Raw genomic sequence first — 24685 nt, 5'->3', positions numbered from 1 at the left:
TCCTCTCCCCCGCGCCGCATAACCCCGCCGACTCGCGATCAGCTGCTGTCAGACCCGGTATGCGCCCTCCAGCTGACCTCAGCCCAGAAGGTTGAGGACAGAGACCCCGAGTTGGCGGAGCTCTTCCGCCAGGGAGCGGTCAGGATTTGGAGGGAGCGACACTCCCCTCCATCCCGCGCCCTCGCGCCGACGGAGAGAGATCCCGGTGAGATCTGCGTCGCTGACTCGACCCCGGAGGCGGAGTTTGGGGAGGGGGACTCCGAGGAGGAGGAGCAGGACGAAGAGGAGGAGTCATACCCTCCGTCCCTGTGCGATGCCTCCACCGTAGACTACGGTGGGGAGGAGGAGGAGACCTACGCTCCCTCGTTGGACGACGCATCCACAATAGACTACGGGGGGGAGGAAGAGGAGGAGTCAGAGGAAGAGGACTACCTCCCTCCGCCCGTAGGTCCCTCTTCCGTCGTAGAGGAGGGGGAGGAGGACGACGACGAGGACTACCCGCCGTCGGAGCGCTCTGCACATCCCACTGACTACGGAGAGGAGGAGGAGGGGTATGAGGAGGACGATCGTCCTCTGTCCGTGCACTCGGGCGTTTCCGAGTGCACGGACAGCGACAGGTATTCCGAGGAGGAGGTCAGTCCACCCCCCTCTGAGTGTTCGGTTGGGACGGTAAAGGGAGGGTGGAGTACACCCTCCGGTCGCTCCAGAGGAGAGAACATGGACTGCTCTCGGGGTGGCAGTCCGGAGCAGCCCATGAGTTGGAGCCGGGGCAGCGAGGCGGAAGAGATGGAGGTGGAAGAGCCCACAGCCGACTCCAGAGAGCAGTCGCGAGGCGAGAGGGACGTCCCCTACGACCAGCTGGGGGGAGAGTCCGCCAGCCGCGCTGCGCCGGGCACGTCCGCCCGCCGCGCTGCTCCGGGCACGTCCGCCCGCCACGCTGCGCCGGGCACGTCCGCCAGCCGCGCTGCGCCCGGTGGAGGTTATGCAGCGGGGGCAGAAGGAACACCGCCCACCGCAGCGCCTGCCGCGCCAGTAGCTCCAACTCTTTCTCCCCTACTCGCCCTTCTCCTGGCGCGCAGCCTGGCACCTATGTCGTGTGTGTGTGTTCCCGTGTTTGTCAGTCTTCCCCTTTGTTTACCAAACCCGTTTTTTCCTCTTGTGCCACTGTGTGTGAACGTGCCTGTGTGTGTGTTTGTGAACGTTCCGTTTAATGTGTCTTCCGTCTTTTCCCCCGTCTTCCCAGGGAGGGTGTTCTAGGCGGTCCGTGGCGGACGCTTCACCAAGGGCGGTCACCTCCCAGACGCAGGACTGAGCGCGTCGGATCCGCCCATCGTCGTGGGTTCGGGGCACTCGGTCCTGTTGGCACCCCGGGACGGGTAGTGCCCTTGGAGGGGGCGTCTGTCACGTTGAGGACCCCGGCCCCTCCCTTTTGGGCGTGTGTCAACGTAGTCCACGTGCTTTGTCTGCGTCAGTGTATATACGTGGGTAGGGTTTTGTTGTGTGATTAACAAGTCTCACCTGTGAATCGTCTCGTGATCACGTGGGGCTACTGTGGTTTGTCTATTTAATGTGCGCTCGCGCAGTGTCCTGTGCTCGTCGTTGTCTATGTCTGCACGTTGTGCTCATTGTGTGAGTGTTTCTCGTGCGCTATTGCGCAATACACGTCCGTATTAAAGTTACGTTTGCTCTGCAACCCGAGGATTCTGTGTCTCGTCCTTGGCTGCGCCCGAACGTCACACCTATTGCAATGTAATCACAACAAAAAACAAAAACACACCGCAACATGCATCACAATTTTTTGGAAAAACACACGCAACATCAAACATTTTAGCCCGCAACAATCACAAAAAAGGCCCGTGAAATTTTGGTGGGACTGATTATTATTTTCTTTCATTCTTAATTCTTTGATGTTAAATAGAAATTGAAATAAGATTGATTTCTTTAAATTCATTATTTATTTAATTTTAATTAATATTTTTATTCCTTCGGTTTTGTTGACCTCACGTTTTTTACTTTAGTGTTCCCGGTCTTCAGAGACCGGTCTGTTTTAACACACAAAATTTTTTTTCACCACCTTGCAAACATAGGCATAACGTGTGTGTGTCTGTAGGTGTGTGTGTAGGTGTGTCTGTGTGTGTGTGTCTGTGTGTGTAGGTGTGTGTGTAGGTGTGTGTGTGTGAGTGAGTGTGTGTGTGTGTGCGTGTCTGTGTGTGTTTAGGTGTGTGTGCGTGTGTGTGTGTGTTTAGGTGTGTGTGTAGGTGTGTGTGTGTTTAGGTGTGTGTGTAGGTGTGTGAGTGAGTGAGAGTGTGTGTGTGTGTGTGTGTGTGTGTGTGTGTGTGTGTGTGTGTGTGCACGCGCGCATGTGAATTCATGCACATGAGTGGCATGTCACACTCAGATCAGAGTGTGCCTTGCAAACATAGGCATAACGTGTGTGTGTCTGTGTCTGTAGGTGTGTGTGTAGGTGTGTCTGTGTGTCTGTGTGTGTAGGTGTGTGTGTGTGTGTGAGTGAGTGAGTGTGTGTGTGTCTGTGTGTGTGTAGGTGTGTGAGTGAGTGAGTGAGTGTGTGTGTGTGTGCGTGTGTGTGTGTGTGTGTGTGTGTGAATTCATCACACTCAGATCAGAGTGTGCCTTGCAAACATAGGCATAACATGTGTGTGTGTCTGTGTCTGTAGGTGTGTGTGTGTATGTGTGTCTGTGTGTGTGTCTGTGTGTGTAGGTGTGTGTGTGTGTGTGTGTGTGTGTGTGAATTCATGCACGAGTGGCATGTCACGCTCAGATCAGAGGGGCCTTGCAAACATAGGCATAACATGTGTGTGTGTCTGTGTGTGTAGGTGTGTGTGTAGGTGTGTCTGTATATGTGTGTGTCTGTATGTGTGTAGGTGTGTGTGTGAGCGAGTGAGTGAGTGAGCGAGTGAGTGAGCGAGCGAGTGAGTGTCTGTGTGTGTGTGTGAATTCATCACACTCAGATCAGAGTGTGCCTTGCAAACATAGGCATAACATGTGTGTGTGTCTGTGTCTGTAGGTGTGTGTCTGTGTGTGTGTCTGTGTGTGTGTCTGTGTGTGTAGGTGTGTGTGTGTGTGTGTGTGTGAATTCATGCACATGAGTGGCATGTCACACTCAGATCAGAGGGGCCTTGCAAACATAGGCATAACATGTGTGTGTGTGTCTGTGTCTGTGTGTGTAGGTGTGTGTGTAGGTGTGTCTGTATATGTGTGTGTCTGTATGTGTGTAGGTGTGTGTGTGAGCGAGTGAGTGAGTGAGCGAGTGAGTGAGCGAGCGAGTGAGTGTCTGTGTGTGTATAGGTGTGTGTGTGTGTGTCTGTGTGTGTTTAGGTGTGTGTGTGTGTAGGTGTGTGTGTGTGTGTGTGTGTGTGTGTTTAGGTGTGTGTATAGGTGTGCGTGTGTGTGTGTGTGAGAGAGCGAGTGTGTGTGTGTGTGTGTGTGTGTGTAGGTGTGTGTCTGTGGGTGTGTGTGTGTCTGTGTGTGTAGGTGTGTGTCTGTGTGTGTGTGAGTGTGTGTGTGTCTGTGTGTGTAGGTGTGTGTGTGTGAGTGTGTATGGGGATGTTTTCTGTCTGATAGATGAATATATTCTGAATACCCATTCATTTCCTGTGACGGTCACGCTTGACCGGCAACAACACAGATGTAAAACGTTGGTTTAAAACACTCAAAATTCAATGAAAAAGATGATCATCACTTTTATATGTTCCAGTGCATAGTGTGGAGGATGGCATAAGGCCTTGCAGCAATCAGATGTAAAACACAATATTTATGAGTGGTTTAAGTTGTAAATCGGTCAGATTTGACCCGAACACGACAGGAGGGTTAAAATCTTGTTTTTTTTATTTTTATTTATTATATTTTGTTGGCAATAGCCTTCCCAAGGAGATAGATCTCAGGTCGTCATAAGCTTCTTCTGTTTGTGTAAAGTACTCTCCACTGTGTATGAAAGGAGTCACGATTAGCTCCACCCCTCCTGTCAATCTTGCTTTGTTTCTCCATGTGTTCCTGTTATATTTTCCCCATGTGTTCCTCTATCATTTGTATCTCTGCCCCCTCATCATTGTTTTCAGCTATGTCTTGTTTGGTTCTTGGTTTAGACTGTGTATTTAAGTCATATGTTTGGTCATTTGCTTTATTGGTTACTGTAAGTACTGTGTGTGATATATCTCTTTAATAAGTGCTTTGCTTATTGATGTCTTTGGCTTATGTGTTTCCCCGGGTCTATGTATAAGTGTTATTTGTCTTTGACCCTGCCTTCACTTGGTGATGCTGGGACTGCCTCCAGCCTCACACACAATCCATAGAACATGCACTGCCTTGTTTGTACTATATAATTCATTATTAATATGTAAATAATTATTTATTATTTAATCTTGTATAGTTTTTCATTTCTAATCCGTGTATCCTTCATTGTATCTAGTTCTTTTCATGATAATTATCAAACCGATGTCATTAAGTGCATAAAAATTGTCCTTGCTGTTAGTGGAAACGGGCACTTCTGGTAATTCCTAAAATGTTAGAAATGTGTATTATATCAGCATTTTTAAGTCCTGATGTGATTTTCATGAAGATCATTGGAATAGAAACAGAGCAGTGATGCTTTGGCAGTAGTGGTACTGAATAAACATTTACTGAGCTGTGTGTGTGTGTGTGAAAGAGAGAGAGAGGGAGAGATAGAGAGAGAGAGAGAGAAAGAGAGATGTGAAGACAAATGTGAGACAGAGACACTTCCCTGCTCATTATACTCAAACATCACAAGAGCAATAAGGAATCAACAATCCCCCCAATCTCTCAGTAAATTATTACACACACACACACACACGGACACAGACACACACACACACACACACACACACACACACACACACACACAAACGGACACATAGACACACGCGGACACAGTCAATGAAAATCCCTGTGAGTGGTAATGCAATGACTGAGTACTTTGCTCCATATATTATTGCTCCATAATAATATTGCTCCATATATATATATATGTCCAAATTGACACCGAGACCTTTAGAATATGTAAAGCAGCCCTGAGGTGTCAGCACTCATTCAGTAAAGCTGCAGGACATCTGAAGATTTGCTCTCAGCCTTTGGAGTCTAAGAGTTCTGGACCTTCCTGCACCATCTCCCACACAAGCACTGATACTTCTCCAGAGGAGAGCTGCAGCAGGTCCAGGATCGAGTGACAAATGAACAGACCCAAGCTGCTATACACTACATCCAGCATATAGTACACTACATCCAGCATACGGTACACCACATCCAGCATATAGTACACCACATCCAGCATATAGTACACTACGTACACTACATCCAGCATACAGTACACTACATCCAGCATACAGTGCACCACATCCAGTATACAGTGCACCACATCCAGTATATAGTACACCACATCCAGCATACAGTACACTACATCCAGCATACAGTGCACCACATCCAGCATATAGTACACTACATCCAGCATACAGTGCACCACATACAGCACTATTATAGCAGACAGAATATGTCAAGGCAGTGAGCAATTTTGGACAGTATGTCATGTTGATAGGTAATTATTTTGGATAGTATGTTGTGTGTTAGGTGATTATTTTGTGCAGCTGTCTGCAAGCCCTCGTGACACACTGTCATGACCTGGCATACAGTGTCAAACGCAAGTCAAGCTTGTTGAGCCACATGCCTCGTTCCTGAAAACAGATGATTAATATCAACATATCTTCCTCAGTCCCTGATGGAACATAATTTAAAAAATTAGCTAGCTTGTAAAATCAAACAAGGGCTTCATTCACTGTTAACACTTACTGTTCACTCTTAACACAGACTGTAGGCTGTAGGACACTACACAATTGTACACTAACCTTGCTCCCGATACACCTGGTGTGCTTCAGGTCAAGGTTTGCTTGTCAAAGTCTGCCACCTCTGCATGCATGTAAGGACCATGTGAAAAATGCTTTTCTGTCCATTCATTCCAGGGTGTCCTCAATCAAAGCGTAGAACATTCAGGAGAACACATGATGCGCCTGGTAAAGTGACTTGGAGGTCACTTTTTTTAAATGTTCAAAACCAACTTTTGTGTAGCTAAAACTGTGACCTGAAATATTGTAGAAGATCGTAAATAATGTAAAGGCACAACACTGGTTTCCTGTGTGCTGTAAAAATCATCAGTAAAAATGAGCCATGTCGGTCATGGCAAGGAGAGGCAAAAGCTTATTGTGTAGCACTTTTCACCACTGGCAATTCAAAGTGCTTTACAGACATAAGTTGGAATAATAAAGATTATTATGTCCAGACATTTATCACCTCGGGAAGGTTTTTTTTTTCCAAAATTAGAAAAAAAGATTAATACAAATGAATACAACTAAATATAGTTGCTAAAAGTAAAAATATAGGAAAGTACAGTAAAATAAATGGACAAAGACAAATATAATGTAATAAGTTCATGTAAATACCGGTAATAAAAAAGAAAATATAAATTGAAATTAAAAATACAATAAAAAATATATGGAGAGTGCATGAACTCACAGCTGCATTAAAGGTTTGAAAGGCACAGAAGAACAGGTGTGTTTTGAGCCTTATTTTGAAGGTGGTGACGTCTGTGCATATCTGTATTCATACCACTTAGTGTGATGAGCTGAGTACCAGAGCAATGTGGTAGTGACATGTTAGAGTACTGGACTGACGTGTTCATGCATCCGTACACTGGGATGAAATGTACAGATTATTTTTGTTCTTTTTTTCTTCTGCACTCAAAGTCTCTGGTTTGTGCTGTTTGTCAGGTGATAAAAATCTGAAAATGACTGATAAAACTGAATTCTGAGTCAGTTAAAATTCCAAGTGCAATAGGGAGGTGGACTCAAATGCTGAGAAGAGCCTGCTCTTCATTACCTTTATAACCAGAGTGGAGGCCAGGGAGGGGCAGACTGAGACGCCAGGGAGGGGCCAACTGAGATGCCAGGGAGGGGCAGACTGAGACGTCAGGGAGGGGCAGACTGAGACGCCAAAGCTTTTCACTTGTGTTTCAGCATTCAAAGCCTTAAAACATATCAGCATTAACCCTCCTTTTTGTTCATTTTGGCCAAAGGTAATCTCTTCTGTTTTATGCTTGTTTAACTGAAGTTTGTCTGACTGTAGTCATTAGGGGAACAGGGGATGCAAATGTGAGCATTATCAACACAGCTTCTGTTAGCGAAGATGTGATCATTTTTTCTGTGTTGTAATTTCTCACATGCACACACATGCCAACATTTTACGTGCCCTTAAAATGAATAGGGTCCAGGCCATAGCACATCAGAAACCTTCTATTGCAAGAAGGTGTGATTTGGATGTTTGGAACAAAATAAAAAAAAAAAAAAGTGCAAACCTGAATATTTGATAAAGGTCTTATTGAGATATGTCTATGTGTGTGGTGTAGGAGGTGGGAAGAGCAATCGTGTGTGTGTGTGCGTGGTAGGAGGTGGGGAGAGTGACTATGTGTGTGTGTGCGTGGTAGGAGGTGGGGAGAGTGACTATGTGTGTGTGTGTGGGGTAGGAGGTGGGGAGAGTGATTGTGTGTGTGGGGTAGGAGGTGGGAAGAGTGCTTATGTGTGTGTGTGGGGTAGGAGGTGGGGAGAGTGCTTATGTGTGTGTGTGGGGTAGGAGGTGGGGAGAGTGATCATGTGTGTGTGTGGGGTAGGAGGTAGGGAGAGTGCTTATGTGTGTGTGCGGGGTAGGAGGTGGGGAGAGTGATCGTGTGTGTGTGGGGTAGGAGGTAGGGAGAGTGCTTATGTGTGTGTGTGGGGTAGGAGGTGGGGAGAGTGCTTATGTGTGTGTGTGTGGGGTAGGAGGTGGGGAGAGTGACTATGTGTGTGTGTGTGGGGTAGGAGGTGGGGAGAGTGACTATGTGTGTGTGTGTGGGGTAGGAGGTGGGGAGAGTGATCGTGTGTGTGTGGGGTAGGAGGTAGGGAGAGTGCTTATGTGTGTGTGTGGGGTAGGAGGTGGGGAGAGTGATCGTGTGTGTGTGGGGTAGGAGGTGGGGAGAGTGACTATGTGTGTGTGTGGGGTAGGAGGTAGGGAGAGTGCTTATGTGTGTGTGTGGGGTAGGAGGTGGGGAGAGTGATCATGTGTGTGTGGGGTAGGAGGTGGGGAGAGTGATCGTGTGTGTGTGGGGTAGGAGGTAGGGAGAGTGCTTATGTGTGTGTGTGGGGTAGGAGGTGGGGAGAGTGATCGTGTGTGTGTGGGGTAGGAGGTAGGGAGAGTGCTTATGTGTGTGTGTGGGGTAGGAGGTGGGGAGAGTGCTTATGTGTGTGTGTGGGGTAGGAGGTGGGGAGAGTGATCATGTGTGTGTGTGTGTGCACGTGCATGAGATGAAGGACACTGCAGAGATTAGCGTGAGGCTGAAGGTTCGTATTTTAAATTCTTCACACTTTTGCCAAGGCACTGCACTTGCAGCCTGACCTAACGGGCTCTCAGCCCACCAGCTGAGGAACAAAGATGTGTTCAGGTGTCCAGGGTGGAGCCCTCAGGAACAGCCCAGGACCTGCTCTTACACAACCACTGTTAGAGCCAGAAAGAGACTTTTCACTGATGGCATACTAATATACTACTTACATTTTTGCATGTGTCCTTAATGTTCTCAAGTTCTTACTGATCGAAGGAAGTCCATGAATGGTGTAGAATTGATTCTGTGATTCTTAATGAACCAAGTCCTGAGATTGTATAGGTGCAGTCATAGCTGAAAAAACTCCAGCATATATGTGGTGTCTCCAGTGCTTAGACTGGAAATCACCACTATATTATTTAGGAAATTGTGCCAGTAATTATGTTTATGCATTTTTTCAGTTAAAAAATTGTGCTGCATGTATTTAGATGCTGAACAGAAAAAGTGTGAATAATGTCAACAGAAAGAGCTGAAATCTGGCAGTGCCATCAGTCTTAAAAGCCGTCACAGTCCAATAATTCAAAGGTGGTAGGGTGGGGTGTTTGGAGGGTAAAAATACGTGTTTTTCACCATCAGTTTCTGTGAAGACACTTTTGACCTCGTCCTACAAAGATGACAGAATGCTGTTTGTGAGACATTGCTAACTCGGTGTTTAAAGCCCATGTCATAGTCAATGTGAAGTCTAGGTTGTGGATATAGTGCTGGATCTTAACTGACAGGGACTCATTCATTACTGCATCAGTGTGCTCACCACCATCCCCCATGATGATAAATTCAGTTTTGTCATCATTGAGTTGCAGGAAATTATGATACATTTAGGACTTGATATCTTTTAGACAGTTACAAATCAAGTCAATGCAAATTGGTGGAAAGATATTACATTTACTGATGACTGTGGCCAACAAAGCATATAAGATAAATGAGTGCTGGCCCCAACATTGAGCTATGAGAAACACCACGGGGTAAGGCATGCCATTTAAAGGTACTTTCACCAAGTGGGACATAGGACTCAGTACTAGTCAGATATGACTAGAACCAGTTCAAAACAATACCACTTAGGTCAAACTAGTCTCTCAGATGCTTTATCAGTATATACACTGGTCTACAGTATCAAATACAGCACTGAGAGCAAGACGAATCTGTATAGGCAGGTTACCAGTGTCACAGTTCAGTAACCGTGTGGTTTCTGTGCTGGTATTAGCTCTGAAGCCAGACTGAAACATCACAGTTACTTCATTAGCTTACTATTTAAATCCAGTAGTGGGAGAGTGAGCCTTACCTTCTCAATGACTTTTCCTAATGGAACACAAGAGATCAGTCTGCAATTACTGAGCTTAGTGGGGTCTAATTTACACTTCTTTAGAAGAGGCCTGACAACTGCTTGTTTTGAGACTCTGTGGGTCTTTGTTTAATTGACAATATCAACAATGTCTTTCGACTCTGCACTGAGGGCTTCTTTAAATAATTGTGGCTGCATGGTGACAGCTAGCAAGGTTTAATGCGATCGCTTTTGTGCTTCAATGTCAGTTTCTAAGAACTCTGAGAACTATGACCCAGAAGGTGAGTGGATCTGCTCATCTGAATGGAAGAGTTTACTAGCAAAGGACTCATAAAATTATCTTTAGAACATTCTAATTCTAAGACATGAGGTAAATGGTCAATCAGCTTGTTAATTGTAGTAAACAAGATTTTTAAATTATATACTTAAATTATTTTTATTATTTTGGTAGCTGCCAATCAGGCCTGAGAAGTAGGCCATCCTTAAATTTCCGTGAGTTGAGTTCAGGTTGCATATTTATAAACATTTTAAAGTAGACAGTGAGCTGTCTCCATGTAAATTTTTTTCATGGAGTTTTACTGTTTACATCTGTTAGGTGTTTGCCTCGGTTAGGTTGCTGTGTTATTGATGCATTAATGTAAAGCTGTCTACCAGGCTGTCACAGGTTATGGTTTTGATAGGAGGAAGTGACCTAAAAAGACTAGAGAACCAAGTCGCTGAGTCATCTGTAAAGGTTAGTTTGGGACGACTGTGTGGTGAGCACAGAGTGTAAAGAAAATATATTAGTATGTGCGACACCTTTGTCTCTACCCCAAGGGATGAAACTAAGTCGAAAGTGTTGCCAAATTTATGGGTAGGACTGATTACATGGTAGGCTACAAGGGTATTTTACCAAAGTATTTTAACAACATGATAAAATTACACGTGGGGTCGGATTTGTGGGCATGTCAAATTAAGGAAGAACTGGGACAGCCTACGTGTCGTGAGCACGCACATTATGACGTAAAACGTTTACGTAGACAGTTTATTAGGTATATACAAGATATTTACCAAAAGTATGTAGATTTAAGATTCTCTCTCTCTCTCTCTCTCTCTCTCTCTCTCTCTCTCTCTCTCTCTCTCTCTCTCTCCCCCTTCCTCCTCTCTCATCAACCTAAGCTTCTATTGTGTGTGTGTGTGTGTGTGTGTGTGTGTGTGTGTGTGTGTGTGTGTGTGTGTGACCGTGGCAGTTTTAAAGAGGCCTTTATCTCAAATCACCTCTCATGGCCACATACAGTTCAGATGTCCAAACCATGGACGTATGAGTCCTATTTCCATCTCTCTCTCTCTCTCTCCTTCTCTCACACACACGCACACAATCACAAACAGGTTCATGACTCAGTTTTAGCTGTTGTCATTATTCTATTTTTAAGGCTGTCACTGAAATTGAAAATGTCACTGAAATCTAACAGGAGAGCACTCAGAACCTGAGGAACAAGAGAGGCTTAGTGCAGAGTCACTGATGAGGAGTGGTCCAGAGACTGAGACTGAGAGGGGCTGCAGGAGGTGATTTCACTGCTTTCTGTCTTCGATCTCCATCCCACGTCCTTTTCTGCTTCACGTCATCACTGCGTTGCTCCTAGCAGGGGCTGTCAGGCATGACCATCGGGAACAAAAGACACGTCAGATCTTAGATCTTCATCAGGATCAGAAAATAGACCTGAATAGCATGCTGTGACAGGACGATTCAGTGGCATTTGGGCCCTGGGGAGGTAGCATCCCTTCTGTGTGATGAAGTGGAACGTTTCGGCTAGACAAACAACGGAGACTGAGTTGAAGCTGTTCTGGAATTCAGATCCAACAAAGCATCTCAGAACTCCTCAGGAACCCTGGAACTCAGAGAACTCCTCAGGAACCCTGGAACTCAGACATTTCCCCTTTCCTCTGTTCCATTCACCAGCTGTAAGCCCCACAGGTAGATACATGTGTAAATATATATGATATTTACATGATATATACATATATGCCTCATCAGCCTGTCTCTGCCTCTTTGCATTTATAGGAAATATGATACTGTGACATAATACGAAATGATGTAATGACCTTGTGATGAAAAGCTCTTGTAGTGTCTTCTGTTAAGATCAGAATTATTCACTGATTATCATGCGACACAAGCATGCATGCATATACACTCCCACACACACCCAGTGTGCAGACAGGACTGTGATATGCAGCACTGCTGAGGAAGAGGATAGTTTCTGGAAAGAAACTGTGAGAGATGGGATGAGGTTGAGGTTGAGGTCAGAGGTCAATATGCTCCAACACTGTGCAGAGTGTACCTGCTGTCTTGACAGGAGCTGTTATAACTGGAATTTGTGTGTTTGCTGAACAGAATATAAGTGTTAATAGCTGGAGTTCCTCTGTACGTTGCTCTGAACACATACATGAATAATGTGATGTGCTATTTGATGACTAAAAACAGTAGAGGTGGAATAAAATGTTTAAAAGCTTCATAAAAGTGCACAGGTGAGTGATGTGAAATCAAGTTTTCAAGTGTGTGTGTTTTTTTCTGCAGATTTTTCCAAAATGCTTAAAGCTCAGTGGGAAGGATGAAAGCTCATTTAGATCTGTATGACATTCATCTGTGAGTATGACACACAGAAACTAAACATAAAAAAAACAGATATACAGTAACTAAAATACCAATGCACATAATTTCTTCTGTATTAATGTGAAAAACTACCTTATAGTTTTTCTTTTAGAATTAGTCATCTACATTTTATAATGTGCAGGATCATAGTTCAGCACTTCCTGGGTATGGTCTATATTTCTTACATCAATTTCAATTTCGGAACTTTGCCTCCCCGACCCTGTATGCTCTTGTGCTGTGTGGCAGCTGCACTGGTGTTTGAGCATGATGGGCTCGTCCTGTGAGCTTTCTCTCTCTACTCCAGCGCAGCCTTGAAGGCAGAGTGGCTGAGCATGGCTTATCACTGAGGGTGGCCTTCACGCTCTCTATAAATTCTACAGCGGACGTCCAGATGCCGCCGCCTCACAGACTGGGATCATGCTGTCGGCCGTCACTAAGCTCTGCTGCGGAATCTCCTACCCACATTTCCGGAGCGTGGCAGGTAGATGCACCCTTCTCCTGGAACCAGGGAGCCATGCTGCTCGGACAGGGATTGGGTCCGTGGGAGGGCAGAGCAGTCGGCTCCACGAGGAGCGTGTGAGGTTGGAGGTGATGGGTGGAGGTGGTGGATGGAGGTGATGGCCGGCTCTTGGCTCTATCTACAGTTCTCTCGGGCAGCAGGCTGCTTGCTTGAATGTTTGTCAGTTGCTGTTGTAAACAGAAATGTATTTTATTAGGTATTTTAATACGTAATGGGAAAATTGCATTAAAAGAAACAGATGTATGAGTAAGGGACGAATGAATGAACGAATGAACAATGTTTCCGTACATTATGTGATTATGTTTATGTTATGTTTATTTCGGAGTAAGGACTTCTAATGTAATGTTGTTTGTCAATGCTGATGGACGCCTTTGTGTGGCAATGATCTGCAGGCTTACAGCGCATTGCCATGGCAGCACTGGGGCAGGAGGTCACACGCATGCAGGTGGGACCAATGCCCCTCCCATCCTGGGCCAGGTCTGTGAGGTGGTCTTGGGGCAACAATCGCAGAGGTGAGTCTGCATGACAAACACACACACACCTGCTGGGCAACAGTGTGAGATGTAATGAAGAGATTCTTCCTGCCACTGAACTGCTATCCTCTTAAGACTGGTGGTGTTGTGATGGCTGTGGTGCAGAGACTGAGGGCGTGCAGCAAGGGCGGGCCAATGTGGACACAGACCTGTCCTACCAGAAGCAGGGGCGGGTCAGTGTGGACACAGACCTGTCCTACCAGGAGCAAGGGCGGGTCAGTGTGTACACAGGCCTGTCCTACCAGGAGCAGGGGCGCAAGGCTCTGTGGAAAGCTCTGGAGATCGTACACAGCCCAGACGGGTGGAAGAAGGAGTCCTGCGAGGTGAGTCTCCCCTGCCCACACACACACACACACACACACACACACATACACACACACACACACACACACACACACACACATACACAGAGGCTACCATACTGTGCTGTTATCTGAACTATGCACAGGGCTGCCTCACCTTGTACCTAGTCATCATTACTGACACACCCACACACCCACACCCACACACACACACACACACACACACAGGCATACACACACACAGACACACACACATATGCACCAATATTCATATGGCAACCTACATATATTATTGCTGACTGATATGAAGTGAGTGGACTAGACCATATGTAAACTGTAATGATTTAGTGCAGAATAATTGACATCCAGTTTATAATTCAGATATGTCTAAGCATAAGCACAAACCCAACTGACAAAGGACCTGAAATGTTTTGTATTTACCAATGTTGTAAAAACAGAAAGTGTTGCATCAGTTTGCTGCTTCTGACACAGCAGGGCACAGTCAGATTTTCTCCAGGTTTCTAGCATTACCAACCCTGTTTTTCACTGCATACTCTGTTACCGTGTGCTGACTGCGACCTAGATGTGTTCAACTTTGCAGTTTGCATTTCCAAATCCGGCATGATGTAAAGCTCGCTGAAGTCGCGTGTCTGTCCTTATAGGACAGTGGTGACATCATCTACAGTAAGGTGCTTCAAGGAAACTGCAAAGTGTTCAGGTTGGAGGCGGAGCTGGAGGCGGAACCTGATGAGCTGTATGATGTGCTATTTGTGAAGGTCGAGGAGATGCACCAGTGGAACCCCAGCATCAAGCACATCAAAGTAAATGCCCCGCCCATCACATGCTGTTTCAGAGTAGCCACACCCCCAATGTTGCAGACCAGCACTGGGCCTGGTGAGTGCAGGGGACTCTTCATCCTGCTCTGGCCCCCTGGGTCCTAGTGGCAGTTGCTGTGGATGGGCAATGGAGAGCTGACCTTTCCTTTTTTTCAACAAAGTACAATTAACAATAAATGTGTAGAGGGGCTGTTGCCATAGTGACAGAGAGAGCTGATGAGATTTGCCTTTTCATTTCTTCATTCTTATTCTTCTTAAGGCTAAAGAGGATTTTAAAAATGAATTAGAAACCTATTTAATGTTTATGTTTTACTGCAATTTCAACAGTAATTCAGTTCTAAAAATATGATTTATAAAGCTAGTGAATGTAAGTGGTTTCTGAAAATATTACAACTTTTTAAAAATTGAAACAGAGTATAAATGTTTAAACTGAGGTTAATGGCTAATTGATGTCTCTTAGAACTGTTCTTATTGGCTTTGCAGATTATGAGGATTAAGACAACGGAGTTTAAGACCACATTTAAAATTTTCATGATGATGGTGAAACTGGTATTGTTTGTCACAGAGGTGTGTGATGTGATGCATATAAAATGGAAAACCTTTCACAGGTTCTGAAACACATGGGGAAGGAAACCATGGTAACACATGAGGTGTCAGCAGAGAGAGCGGGGAACTTGATTGGCCAGAGGGACTTTTTGAGCGTCCGGCATTCGTTCAAGACAGAAGCGTGTATTTATCTGGGCGGAGCAGCTACTCATCTGGAAGCTTTCCCCCCACAGCCAGGATTCGTCAGGTAACTTGTCAATCTGCAGCAGTGGCCCCACTTCTTTTAGCAATGGTGAAGAACAATCAGTACAGCTCAACAGAATGGTGGTTTTGTAGCTCTTAGAGAACCAGCTACAGAATCAGACACAAAATACAGTTTGTGTGATTTCATCACTGGGACTGACATGACAAGAGAGGAGTGTCTAATAGTAGAAGATGTGAGAGGAGGGGAGAACAGAGAGAAGATTTTAATCAGACACGAAATTTTCACTATAAGAGGAGGAGAAGAGAACCTCATAAGAACCTCATAAGAAGACAGGGGAGGAGCTCCTGCAATTGGAGAGGACTGAAGAGGGGAGGAGCTCTGCTTATTGGAGAGTACAGAAGAGGGGTAACAGGAAGTTACTATATAGCTGCTTGTTTTTCTGCAGAGCTGAGGATGGCCCAACATGCATCATAATCCAGCCTCTACCAGGAACCCCAGGAAAGAGCAGATTCATCTGGTTGCTCAACATGGATGTGAAGGTAGGTGTCAAGATGTCATATTACACACACACGCACACACAAAGGATCAGCTCTAATAGAGCATCTGTCAACAACTGCCAACTGAAAATCACCATACATTACTATTATGTTAATGAAATGGCATGGGGTTCAACACTTAACCCCTGTGTTTCCCCTCCTGGATGGTGTTCACCTCTTAACAACTGTGCTTCCCCTCATGGACAGGGTTCAGCTCTTAACCCCTGTATTTCCCATCCCGGATAGGGTTCAGCTCTTTACTCCTGTGTTTCACCTCCTGGATGGGGTTCAGCTCTTAACCCCTGTAGTTCCCATCCCGGATGGGGTTCAGCTCTTAACCCCTGTATTTCCCATCCCGGATGGGGTTCACCTCTTAACCCCTGTGTTTCCCCTCCTGGATGGGGTTCAGCTCTTAACCCCTGTATTTCCCATCCCGGATGGGGTTCAGCTCTTAACCCCTCTATTTCCCATCCCGGATGGGGTTCAGCTCTTAACCCCTGTGTTTCACCTCCTGGACGAGGTTCAGCTCTTAACCCCTATGTTCCCCCTCGTGGACGGTGTTAAACTCTTTAACCCCTGTGTTCTCTCTCCTGGACAGGGTTGGCTGCCCAAAGCACTGGTCAACCAGGCTCTGGCCCGCGCTCAAGCCGACTTTATGGGGCACCTGCGACGGCAGCTGCAGAAGAAGGGGGCGGGTGGCACCACCTGCTGAGAGCATGGGGAAGAACAGTGGGCCGGCCTGCTTGTGGGCTGCCTCAAACCCAATGGACCGAAGACATTGCTACAACCAAGGGACTGAAGACATTCTCACACCCAAGGGACCGAAGACATTCTCACACCAAAGGGAGCGAAGACATTCTCACACCCAGTGTGGGGCCAACCTGCCAGCCTCAGAGGCTCACTTCAGTTTTTGTCCAGCAGGCAGGCGGTCTAATCCAGGACGATGCTCGTAGGCAGCACTCAGGCTCCAGGTGTGAACTCCAGCCCTCTCTGGACTAAACTGTGGTCATGGTTGTTTTAACACAGCTGGCTCCAATGCTCATATGATGCCTCAGAACTGGGGCTAGTCACATGGTCACGTGGTTTGTTGGTCACATGGTTTGCTGGTCAAATTAGGATTGAACTCAAACTTCGCTAGCATGACCCATTACATTCCAAATAAACACAAACAGACATAAATTATTATTGTCGTTTTTGCTGTTGTTATTATTAATAGATGTAGTAGTAGTAGCATCATCTTAATCTTCATCATCAGTAAATTCATTATTTACTGAGTGCAGTTATGTGTCATAAAAGGGCATTACACTAATGGGTTTTCCACACTGACACTTATATAGTAAAATGTTTGAAACAGTGTGGCAGTTTGTAAAGATCATGCCCGAAGTTTAATAATAATCTTGTGTATCTACAAGCACTTACACATCATAGTTTATACTTCAAATTCCACATTTGCACTGAAATTCAGCTATACATAAGCATTCACTGTCGTGAATCAGAGAGTGATCACCTTATAAATGATGCTATATGATGATGTACCATATGGATGATATACCAAATCAGTTTTATTAGCCTACAAGAACTTATCATATAGGAGTTTATTACCATTTAAGAATTTAATTATATAGAAGTTTTATTACCCTATAAGAACTGTATTATCATATAATAATTTTATTCACTGGCTGAATTCACTGGTTAATTCTACCAGCTGTGTTGGCTTTATTATCAAATTCTGTTGATCAAATGGTTGTTCTGGGTTTTGCTGAAATCTATAATATTCCATAGTAACTTCTGAACTTTGCTGGAAATGAGTCATGTACAGTGGTGAACTCAACTGTACAGTCCAATTATCCACGCTGTGTCACTGAGGAGTGATGCTTATATCACACAGTCATTATGGAGTGATGCTTATATCACACAGGCATTATGGAGTGATGCTTATATCACACAGGTATTATGGAGTGATGCTTATATCACACAGGCACTGAGGAATGATGCTTATATCACACAGGCATTGAGGAATGATGCTTATATCACACAGTCATTATGGAGTGATGCTTATATCACACAGGCATTGAGGAATGATGCTTATATCACACAGGCATTGAGGAATGATGCTTATATCACACAGTCATTATGGAGTGATGCTTATATCACACATGCATTGAGGAGTGATGCTTATATCACACAGTCATTATGGAGTGATGCTTATATCACACAGGCATTGAGGAATGATGCTTATATCACACAGGCATTGAGGAGTGATGCTTATATCACACAGGCATTGAGGAATGATGCTTATATCACACAGTCATTATGGAGTGATGCTTATATCACACAGGCATTGAGGAATGATGCTTATATCACACAGTCATTATGGAGTGATGCTTATATCACACAGGCATTGAGGAATGATGCTTATATCACACAGTCATTATGGAGTGATGCTTATATCACACAGGCATTGAGGAGTGATGCTTATATCACACAGGCATTGAGGAGTGATGCTTATATCACACAGGCATTGAGGAATGATGCTTATATCACACATTCATTATGGAGTGATGCTTATATCACACAGGCATTGAGGAATGATGCTTATATCACACAGTCATTATGGAGTGATGCTTATATCACACAGGCATTGAGGAATGATGCTTATATCACACAGTCATTATGGAGTGATGCTTATATCACACAGTCATTATGGAGTGATGCTTATATTACACAGGCATTGAGGAATGATGCTTATATCACACAGTCATTGAGGAATGATGCTTATATCACACAGGCATTGAGGTGGAAGCATTGCAGGTAGAATCAGGTTTTGTGTGAGCAATGCTAGGAAGCATAAATATGTTATAAATATGTTTAAGGCGCCTCAATGTGCATTGTTATACTGTTAAATTCAGAAATGTGCATTTTTATACATTGTTAAGGATGCTAGATGTAAAAGGTAAAGCTGAACATGTATAAACTAACTAACAAAGTAGCAGTGATGATTCTGCACACAGAGGCACACGTGGTCCGTCACTACACCTTAACTCACTTTCAGAAGTGAGCTGCTATATTGTGCATTATGTTGTGCATCGTTTTGTGTATTGTATGATGGTGTGTGTGGTGTTGTGTATTGTATGGTGTTGTGTGTGGTGTTGTGTATTGTATGGTGTTGTGTGTGGTGTGTAGCTATTGTATGTTGTGTATGGTGTTGTGTGTGGTGTTGTGTATTGTATGGTGTTGTGTAACGTATGGTGTTGTGCATGGTGGTGTGTATTGTGTTGTGTGTGGTGTTGTGTATTGTATGGTGTTGTGCATGGTGGTGTGTATTGTGTTGTGTGTGGTGTTGTGTTGTGTATAGTGTTGTGTGTGGTGTTGTGTATTGTATGATGTTGTGTATGGTGTTGTGTTGTGTATTATATTGTGAAGTGCTGCTTCTCCTCTAGTGTCTCCAGGACACAGGCTGTCCTGCAGATATAACCACACTTGTGTGATTTGTTTCTGAACTCCTGCAGGATTAATGGACTGTTTCAAATTGTCTCTCCAGAGCAACACTCTAAGCCCTGAGCTCTCAGTGGTTACAGAGTTATGAGAATATGACATCAGTAATGTTGACATAAACCTTACGGCAACAGTTTAAATCCCTTATGGACACAAAGACACACACACACACACACACACACACACACACACACACACACACACACACACACACACACACACACACACACACACACACACACACACACATATACACACACATACACACACACACACACATACACACACACACACACACACATATACACACACACACACACACACACACACACACACACACACACACACACACACACACACATATACACACACTTCTTTTTTAATCACCAGTCCAGGCTCTTCCTTTCATCATGTATTTTTCATTTTCCTACAACGTAAAATGTAATAAATATTAACAAGCTTTCAATTATGTATATACAAGAACTATACATTGATGGTTAAAATGTGAGAGATGACACATATCTGTGAGACTGACCCATACCAGACACAAACTTTATCCACGTCAGCCTCTCCAGGTCTAATTCCATGCACTATAAGCTCAGCTACTTATAATTTACACTATATACAATATCACTTCAGATATGTATCACTTGAGATATATATCAGTTCAAATATGTATCAGTTCAAATGCAGAATTCAGTTTTTGTCATTTGTCACTTAAAGCATATCAGAATTCCCCCAAAACCTTGTGCATGTGTGTATTCACAGGCGAAACAGACATCGCCATGGTCCTAGTCTGTTCATGGAGATTTGTAGTCAACAAGGAGCATGTTTAAGAAGCAGTGTTAATAAGTGAACAGTCACAGTGGCCTCCACACACTACACCAAGCTGCCGTACAAACACGTAGCTAATATAATCCACACATACAGCCAAACTGATGGCTGCTGAATTACAGCTGGCTGAACATGAGCACCGAGCTACAGTACAGAGCCACACATACAGCTGCAAGCCACAGACATCACCATGTCGATTTGCTGTAGACAAAGCTACAGAGAACAAGTGGAGGGGCGTGGTGCACAAGTGGTTCCCTGCGTCAGCTCGCAGAGATGGGTGTGGCCTCAGGGAGAGAGGTGTGGGCTCGGGGGGATGGGTGTGGGTTCACAGATGGATGTGGACTCGGCGAGATGGGTGTGGGATCAGGGAGATGGGTGTGGGCTTGAGGAGATGGGTGTGGGCTCAGGGAGATGGGTGTGGGTTCACAGAAATGGGTGTGGGATCAGGGAGATGGGTGTGGGTTCATGGAGATGGGTGTGGGCTTGAGGAGATGGGTGTGGGCTTAGGGAGATGGGTGTGGGTTCACAGATGGATGTGGACTCGGCGAGATGGGTGTGGGATCAGGGAGATGGGTGTGGGCTTGAGGAGATGGGTGTGGGCTTAGGGAGATGGGTGTGGGTTCACAGAAATGGGTGTGGGATCAGGGAGATGGGTGTGGGATCAGGGAGATGGGTGTGGGCTTGAGGAGATGGGTGTGGGCTTAGGGAGATGGGTGTGGGTTCACAGAAATGGGTGTGGGATCAGGGAGATGGGTGTGGGTTCATGGAGATGGGTGTGGGCTTGAGGAGATGGGTGTGGGCTTAGGGAGATGGGTGTGGGTTCACAGAAATGGGTGTGGGATCAGGGAGATGGGTGTGGGCTTGGGGAGATGGGTGTGGGCTCACAGAGACGGGTGTCAGAGTCATTTCAACATTATAGCACCTTTCGATCTGGAGAGGGATGTTGTCCATATTTCTGTTTCTCACATTCAGCAAAGGAAATGTTGTGTTAATGCACATAGTTTAACCCTGCTGGTGTTGTCATTAGACATCTGAGGTAACCCTTAAACTGGTCTCAAGTACACTGGCATGGAGTGTTTACCAAAGAGAAAACAAAACAAAGTCGAAGTGGAGATGGACACCAATCGGCCCAGGAGAGAGCAGCGTTGCACAGAGTCACATAGCCCGGGGTCACATGGCCTGATCATGTGACCACCAGTGAGTTCCTGTTGGGGGAGCTTGTCTCAGCTTCTGCTGAGTGGTCATTTCCTGTCTGAACTGATGGTGGCAGAACTAAAGTGCTGTTATGACGTTTCTTCCTGTCCAAGTCCTGAGAGGGCCAGTGGGTGGTACTAACGCTATCATTAGAGGTAGTGGTGGAGTGTTGAGAGGCCAGGGAGGTGGCAGTGGGGGGCACCCCGGACGAGACATCCTTAGCCGGGGAGATGCTGGCGGGTCTGGGGCTCAAAGCAGAGGCAGTCATGCCAGGTACGGAGGACTGTGGTGTCCTGGAAGCAGTGTGAGTTAGAGGAGTTAGTGGAGATGGCGTAGTTGACAGTATAGAGGTGTTCAGGAGGGGAGGTTCAGTCACTCCACTGAATCTGGGCCGCACAGAGGTGGAGGATGAGACAACCGGTGCTGCCGTGGTAATGGTCACTTTCTTATTACAGGACTCACAGCACAGCTTGTTATAGCCAGGGATGGAACAGTAGCGCGATAAGACCTCCATCTGACAAAATATGGACTTATCACCTAGACACGGCTCATCTGACACGAAGGGAGAGGGAGGCAGAGAAACAGAGAGGGAGGGGAGACATATACATTTTTGTTACCTACCCACACCGATCTGGAATACAGACCAACATATTGATCTGGAATACAGACCAACATATTGATCTGGAATACAGACCAACATATTAATCTGGAATACAGACCAACATATTGATCTGGAATACAGACCAATATACTGATCTGGAATACAGACCAACAAACTGCCAAATGTTATGACATCTCTATGTTCATGAAGATAACAATCAGTACACAGTGAATGAACTTACAGTATAATATCCATATGGTGGTGTTGGACTCATCAATGTAATTGAATTGCCAAAGTGTATGAATATATAAAAAATATATTTTAAAACTTGCCTTGTCTTATGTGTTGTATATCTGCTGCTATGTGCTGTGTGTCTGCTGTTGTGTGCTGTATGTTTCCTGTCACAAATTCTGGATTGTGCTGACAAATGATGATTCATTGATGATCTTTATGATGATTCAAGGTCAGCAGCTATGCTATAGGTGGTGGACCGCTGCTTCTGATGGGCTTGTTTAACAGAACAAACACCGCAGTGCAAATAAGTTTTTTTTTCTTTTTTTTTACTGAAAATGTATTCCGGGAACAGTGTGACAGTGTGACTTAAGCCCCCAAAATATAAATATTAAATGACATGCACACATTACAAATAATGATGCCAGTGGACAGGCTGCTTACCAAGGCCATTTAGCATAACAGGTTCTGAGTTACCACTGCTGGAGCACTATTAGCACTACAGGAGTACTGTTAGCACTACAGGATAAATGTTAGCACTGCAGGAGCACTGTGAGCACTACAGGATAACTGTTAGCACTGCAGGAGCACTGTTAGCCCTGCAGGAACAGTGTTAGTGTTGCAGGAGCACTGTTAGCACTGCAGGAGCACTGTTAGCACAACAGGAGTACTGTTAGCACAACAGGAGTACTGTTAGCGTTGCAGGAGCACTGTTTGAGTTAGCATTGCAGGAGCAATGCTACCTCTACATGAAGCTGATGTCTGTCATGCAGTTATTAACACTTTCTTTCTGTTTTATGATGGCTGCCAACACAAATAGTAGCTGCTGAGTTTGTCAGTTTGCCCTGTGGCTGGCCAGGACTGATTCAGACTGCCAGAGGTTCCTGTTTGTCTGTACTACTGGTACATGCTACTCACTTGAGATCTGATTCCCAGAGCTGTGGGTTAAGCCCTCATTAGTTGAGCTATCCATGAGGTTTACTGCACTGGTAGGTAGTGAAAGTTCTCCTGTAAAATAGAACCACATCAGTGGAAAGCATGAGAAATATAACCCATATAAGGGAAAGTCAGGACAATAATTCATATCTACGGAGCTCGGATGGAACTTACAGAAAACTCTAATGATTGATGATTTTGAGGAAGCAATTTACAATTCATGCATATTTTGTTCATGGCCATGTTTTTTTAATTCATTTCCAGAATGTATAAGTTATTCTTAAATCCTGTGCACATTTTAATTGTGCATTTGTGCACATGAGATAGTTGACATAGGCGGTTGTGTTTGTCTACAGCCTAAATAAAACACAAACAATCAAATAAACACAAAGTGGCACCCACCTGGGCAGGGCGTCAGGGTGCAGATGGAGACACTCTCTGGTTTGCCTCCTTCACACTGGGTTGTGGAGCTGTCCGTGGTCCTGCACACCACCTGTCTCTGCTGAATGCCTTCTCCACAGGTCACAGAGCACTGCAAAACACAACATGACCACAGTAACACAACTACAGTACATAACACACACACAAACACACAACACACACACAGGGCACTGCAGAAGACAACACAAACACTTTGCAAGAAACACCTCAAGGGAGTAGAATTCGATTTTCAAGCCACAAAGACTCTGAAGAATGACGTGTTACTGGTCCTACAAGTCAATCTAACACATACATTTTTGAAAACTGGTTATTTGTACATGCTTCCGGTCCACTTTTCTGAAAAACCAAAACATGGGTCACCAGAGACACAACTCTGGGCTAGTGAGGTTTCAGAGTGTACCACTCTACATCCAAGTCGGAGCATACGACTCTACATCAGTGTTGGAGTGTACCACTCTAGATCAGTGTTGGAGCATAACACTCTAGGTCAGTGTTAGAGTGTACCACTCTAGGTCAGTGTTAGAGTGTACCACTCTAGGTCAGTGTTGGAGTGTACCACTCTAGGTCAGTGTTGGAGCATAACACTCTAGGTGAGTGTTAGAGTGTACCACTCTAGGTCAGTGTTAGAGTGTACCACTCTAGGTCAGTGTTGGAGTGTACCACTCTAGGTCAGTGTTGGAGCATAACACTCTAGGTCAGTGTTAGAGTGTACCACTCTAGGTCAGTGTTGGAGTGTACCACTCTAGGTCAGTGTTGGAGTGTACCACTCTAGGTCAGTGTTGGAGCATAACACTCTAGGTCAGTGTTAGAGTGTACCACTCTAGGTCAGTGTTGGAGTGTACCACTCTAGGTCAGTGTTGGAGCATAACACTCTAGGTCAGTGTTAGAGTGTACCACTCTAGGTCAGTGTTGGAGTGTACCACTCTAGGTCAGTACCACTGAGCGTACCACTCAGCTCTGACCTGTCAGCTCTACTTCTTCTGCCAAAATAGCTGGTTTCCCACCTTCATGCAGGTGTTCATTTGACTTGAGTTTGCACAGCCACTGTTCCGTTGTTCTGGGGTGATGAGTAACTAGCTCACAGGCTTATCGTACTGCAGTGCTCTGTTAGCGAGGCCTGGCAGACCACACCTGTG

At 45.2% G+C, this 24685-nt stretch overlaps 2 protein-coding genes across 5 annotated transcripts in view; one reads left to right on the top strand and one right to left on the bottom strand.

Moving 5' to 3' along the window:
- Positions 1–12748: 12748 nt before the first annotated feature.
- star2 (steroidogenic acute regulatory protein 2) lies at positions 12749–16993 on the top strand. 2 transcript variants are annotated; one of them, XM_076998601.1, is made up of 7 exons: positions 12749–12820; positions 13252–13371; positions 13498–13715; positions 14357–14515; positions 15139–15323; positions 15727–15820; positions 16416–16993. In XM_076998601.1, exons 1-7 carry the CDS (start codon positions 12757–12759, stop codon positions 16527–16529), a joined length of 954 nt encoding a protein of 317 aa, XP_076854716.1. In that variant the 5' UTR covers positions 12749–12756; the 3' UTR covers positions 16530–16993. The 2 variants fall into 2 exon arrangements, with proteins under 2 accessions (XP_076854716.1, XP_076854715.1); XM_076998600.1 differs by having other exon boundaries at positions 13468–13715.
- A 533-nt stretch (positions 16994–17526) lies between these two features.
- Positions 17527–24685, bottom strand: part of adamts14 (ADAM metallopeptidase with thrombospondin type 1 motif, 14) — a 78185-nt gene continuing 71026 nt past the window's right edge. For 2 of the 3 annotated variants that reach the window (XM_077000546.1, XM_077000547.1), the window contains exons 20-22: positions 23511–23640; positions 23091–23180; positions 17527–21892 (exon numbers count right to left, since the gene is read on the bottom strand). In XM_077000546.1, the coding sequence (XP_076856661.1) occupies positions 21330–21892; positions 23091–23180; positions 23511–23640 (783 nt within the window). In that variant the 3' untranslated portion in view covers positions 17527–21329. Of the gene's footprint in view, positions 21893–23090; positions 23181–23510; positions 23641–24685 lie in introns of those variants that run through there. The other variant, XR_013130085.1, reaches the window with a different exon arrangement.

This window comes from Brachyhypopomus gauderio, chromosome 3 (genome assembly GCF_052324685.1).
Source record: "Brachyhypopomus gauderio isolate BG-103 chromosome 3, BGAUD_0.2, whole genome shotgun sequence".
NCBI lineage: Eukaryota > Metazoa > Chordata > Actinopteri > Gymnotiformes > Hypopomidae > Brachyhypopomus > Brachyhypopomus gauderio.
The sequence above is the reverse complement of the archived record's forward strand: the minus strand, read 5'-3'. Positions and strand labels throughout refer to the sequence as shown.

Coding starts and splice junctions, on each gene's coding strand:
- star2 (XM_076998600.1), top strand. CDS start 12,757: ATGCTGTCGGCCGTCACTAAGCTCTGCTGCGGAATCTCCTACCCACAT. Junction 12,821..13,251: donor ACATTTCCGGAGCGTGGCAG/GTAGATGCACCC, acceptor AATGATCTGCAG/GCTTACAGCGCATTGCCATG. Junction 13,716..14,356: donor GGAAGAAGGAGTCCTGCGAG/GTGAGTCTCCCC, acceptor CTGTCCTTATAG/GACAGTGGTGACATCATCTA.